Source organism: Solanum dulcamara, chromosome 3 (genome assembly GCF_947179165.1).
Source record: "Solanum dulcamara chromosome 3, daSolDulc1.2, whole genome shotgun sequence".
NCBI classification, from domain to species: Eukaryota; Viridiplantae; Streptophyta; class Magnoliopsida; order Solanales; family Solanaceae; genus Solanum; species Solanum dulcamara.
Window position 1 is genome coordinate 32,347,357 of NC_077239.1, and position 4,359 is coordinate 32,351,715.

Here is a 4,359-nt window from a genome sequence, read left to right on the forward strand (position 1 = left end):
TTTCTGTGTACCCAAGTACTTCAAACTCTTATGATTAGTAAATATGTGATATTTTTCGTCATATAAGTAATGCCTCAAAATTTTTAAGTCAAACACTATGGCATTGAGCTCAAGGTCATGAGTAGGATAGTTCAATTCATATGGTTTCAATTTTTGGGAAAGCATACGCAACCACTTTCCCTTCTTGTATCAAGATACAACCCAAAGCACGATGAGAGGCATCACTATATATCACATATTCCTTCCCTTCAGTTGGTGGAGTAAGTATAGGAGCTTGTGTTAATAAGGATTTGAGCTTTTCAAAACTCTCTTGGCATTTGTCATCCCATATAAACTTGAAATCCTTTCTCAAAAGTTTAGTCAAAGGGGAGTCTATAATGGAGAAGCCTTTGACAAACCTTCTATAGTATCTTGCTAAACCCAAGAAACTCCTTACTTCAGTTGGAATTTTAGGTGATTTCCATTCAACAATAACTTGAATTTTACTAGGATCCACTTTCACACCTGTCATCAACACAATATGTCCCAGAAAGGCCACTTTACCGAGCCAAAATTCACATTTAGAAAGCTTGGCATAAAGCTTCTTCTCTTGCAGAATTTGCAAAAAAATTTGAAGATGCTTTCCATGATCTTCACTATTCTTGGAGTATATTAAAACATCATCTATAAAAATCACTACAAATTGATCAAGATAAGGCTTACACACACGATTCATCAAATCCATAAATGCCGCGAGAGCATTCATCAAACCAAATGGCATCAGCAAAAATTCATAATGGCCATACCGAGTCCTAAAGGCAGTTTTAGGGACATCATGTTCCCTTACCCACAGTTGGTAATACCCAGACCTTAAGTCAATTTTTTGAGAATAAACTAGCACCTTTTAACTCGTCAAATAAATCATCAATCCTAGGCAGTGGGTATTTATTCTTAATGGTTACCTTGTTTAGTTGCCGGTAATTAACACAAAGCCCAAAAGTCCCACTTTCATTTTCATAAATAGCACAGGAGCTCCCTAGGGAGAAATACTCGGGCGAATAAAACCTTTCTCAAAGAGTTCTTGCAATTGATTTTTCAACTCTTTCAGTTCTGCTGGAGCCATTCGATAAGGCGTCATAGAGATAGGAGTAGTTCTAGGAACAACCTCTATAGGAAATTCAACCTCCCTTTCTGGGGGCAGTCCGGAAAGATTTTCAGGGAAGACATCAGGAAATTCACACACCACGGGTATATCCTCAAGGCTTGGACATTTTAGGCGTGTATCAAATATATGAGCAAGATAAGCTTCACAACCTTGTCTAACCATCTTCCTTGCCACAACCACAGAGATGATATTAGATGTCAATGATCTTTTACCTTAAACAATGATGTGTGAAGGTGAAAGAACTTTAAAGATCACATCCTTTGACCTATAATTAACTACCGTATGGTATCTATAAAGCCAATCCATACCGATAATGACATCATATTCTTGGAAAGGCATCTCAATTAAATCAATAGGGAATACTAGATTTTAAATCACCAAGGGACAACCTCAATAGATTTGATTGCAAATAATTTGTTGACCCAAAGGACTTTGGACAAGAACCCCACAATTGAGTCTCACAGATTTCACATTTTCAGGAAAAGCCAATGATGAGAAAACATATAAATATGTAGAACCAGGATCAAATAATGTAACAACACATAAGTCGAATAAGTGAAATTTACCAACAACCACATCTTTTCCATCTTGGTCATCCCTCTGTCTCATCGCATAAGCTCATGCTATAGCTCTTGACCCACTAGCTGGATTGGCTGCACCTGTACCTGTTGCTTGTGTGTTTCTTGATCTTGCACCTTTATTCCCTTGAGAGGGAGTGGTAACAGGTTTTTGAACTGAGCCTTCCATATGCGGAGAAGAAGTGGGGTTAGGATTAAGACAATCCCTCACTTTATGATCGAAGCTCCCACAATTAAAATAAGCTCTAGAAGCTCTTCTACAAGTACCAAAGTGATTCTTTCCACATTGTGCACAAGTGGGTATACGAGTCTTGCCTTGGCCATAGCTTGGAGTGCTGGCCATAGAGAAACTTGATCTATTCTGCTTATGTTGGGATAACTTGCGAAAAGTATTAGCTGTGGAACTATCAAACCTCTCTCTTTTTGATGGACCTCCTGAATCTACATAAGATTTCCTAAACTTGTGTTCATTTCTACCAGCTTATTCCTTGTCGATCCTTTCCCACGTAAGAGCAGCTAAAATAATTTACAAAAGTTTTTATGTTATAGGAACGCTACAGATTGTCTGATAGAATCATTCAAACCGTCTTTGAATCGCTTGCACTTATCTTTTTTGTTATTAATAATACCCCCAGCATAGAGGGATAGCCTGATAAACTTTTACTGATATTCAGCGATAGTCATATCCCTTGCTCTAAATTTAAGAACTCCTTTTTCTTTGCATCATGATAAAAAGGCGGGACATACTTTTTATGAAATTTTTTCACAAAATCATTCCAAGTAAGAACAAGAGGTTTTGCCCTGGCATTCGGTACACTTACCCACCAATCATAGGCATCTTTTTGTAACAGTGAGACATCATACTTAAATTTGGCAGCATCTGAATACTCTAACTGTTCGAATACTCTTTTAATCCATTCCAACCACTGTTCGGCATCTGTAGCGTTAAAAGTGCCTTTAAACTCAACTCCACCCATTTTTGTCATTTTCTCAAAGTTCATTTCGTCAGGGTCAGGCACTCTTCTAGACATGTGATGAAAGAAATCGGCCATTTCGTTGAAAAGGGGGATCAACAGTGGGGGCACTATCACTTATTTGAGGGTGTGGCCCAACTCTTATACCTTGATTACTTCCCGCTTTAGATCCACTTGTACTAGGAGGATTAGAATCAGAAAAATATTCCCCAACCCCTTCTTGTAGGTGAAGTTGGGCATTAGAGGTATTTAAATTATTATTCCCCTTACTTTTGGTACATGAGAACATTTATCTAGCTTCTCAAAAGCTATCGTGCGATCCATATTATGTACAACATTATCAAATAACTCTAAGGAAGTGAGGATGTGATTCCCCATAATAGTGAAGATTGGAACTAGAGTTATAAGGATTTGAAAGGAGTTGGTAGCCAAATAACAAGTCGTGGAACTCGACTTACTTGCGTAAGCTACCAATTTGGATGTCCTACATAACTAAGCTACTTAAGTACACGTTGAGCTTAAGTAGCAAGGAATACATAGTCTCTTAAAGTGAGATAAGATTACGAACTCATGAAAAGAAAGCAAGTAGGTGACAAGTAGGTGACCCACCTACTTGGGGTGGACCCCATGCTGCCATATGGCAGCTTTGGATTGGGTGCATGGGTGAGGTAGTTCCCTAGGGGCTGCCACATGTCACTCTCCAAAGAAGTATATATATACATAATTGATGACTAAGGAGTCATTTTCATCATTGAACTTAACCAAAAATGAAGAGCAAAAATATGAGAGCTAGAGAGAGGCAGCCACGGGTTGGCTTAAATTGAGATAAGCCTCTGACTTTTGCTCTGTGAATTAATTATCTAAGGTATTCCTTGGGTATATTAAGGTGTTTAACAATGAAAAAAATTGATAGTTGGGGCAGCAAGGAGGTGCGATGCGAACCTACGACTTTCGGCAAGCTTCGGAAGCTCGTTTGTTAAGGTGTGGCTTGATTCTCCTCTCCCACATTTTGGTAAAGGTTTAAGCATGTTATGGATGTGTAAATATGAGTTGGAGATGTGAAAATATGTGCGTTACTGCTGAAAAAGGTTGCAGGCCGTATAGGGGCTGTTTTGACGATGTTCTAACGGGTAAAAGTTTGGTTAGTGTCGTTGTTATTGTGGTGTTGTATTGAGAGTTATTTTGTAGTGTTGAAGGGATGGAAACATGTCTAAATATGGGTATAAGTACTTCTGTTTGCATCCATATGACACCCCATTTGGTGTGGTTAAGATCTAATGAAATAAAGATTGAAAACCGTATTTTGGAGTCGTAGTTTTGAGCGGGCTATTTGGGACTTGTTTTGTGTAATATTGAAGTGGTATAATTGTGTATTGGCTGCTTGTTGTTGTTGTGATATGTATTTACTAATCAGAGGTATAATTTGAAGTTCGGATAGGGCAAGGTATAGGGAAGATGCTACCCGAATTCCATTAACTTCTAACTAACTAATAGACTAGTCGAGACTAGTCGAGAAAGGAGAATAAGAAATTGGTTCCTATGGGTAATTGGTGGTAGAATTACAAGATGGAAAGTATAAGGTCACTAACCTTAGTATTACTTTTGTGTTATATAGGTTAAAGGAGTTGCAAAGCGAGCTTGAATGCGATTATCCCATAACAGG

General features: G+C 38.2%; 1 protein-coding gene across 1 annotated transcript; it reads right to left on the reverse strand.

Annotated features, from left to right (window-relative positions):
- Nucleotides 1–1,762: 1,762 nt before the first annotated feature.
- Nucleotides 1,763–2,774, reverse strand: LOC129883537 (uncharacterized). The gene is made up of 3 exons (XM_055958177.1): nt 2,470–2,774; nt 2,307–2,371; nt 1,763–2,163 (listed from the first exon to the last, which is right to left on the reverse strand). Exons 1-3 carry the CDS (start codon nt 2,772–2,774, stop codon nt 1,763–1,765), a joined length of 771 nt encoding a protein of 256 aa, XP_055814152.1.
- Between the last annotated feature and the right edge of the window lie 1,585 nt (nt 2,775–4,359).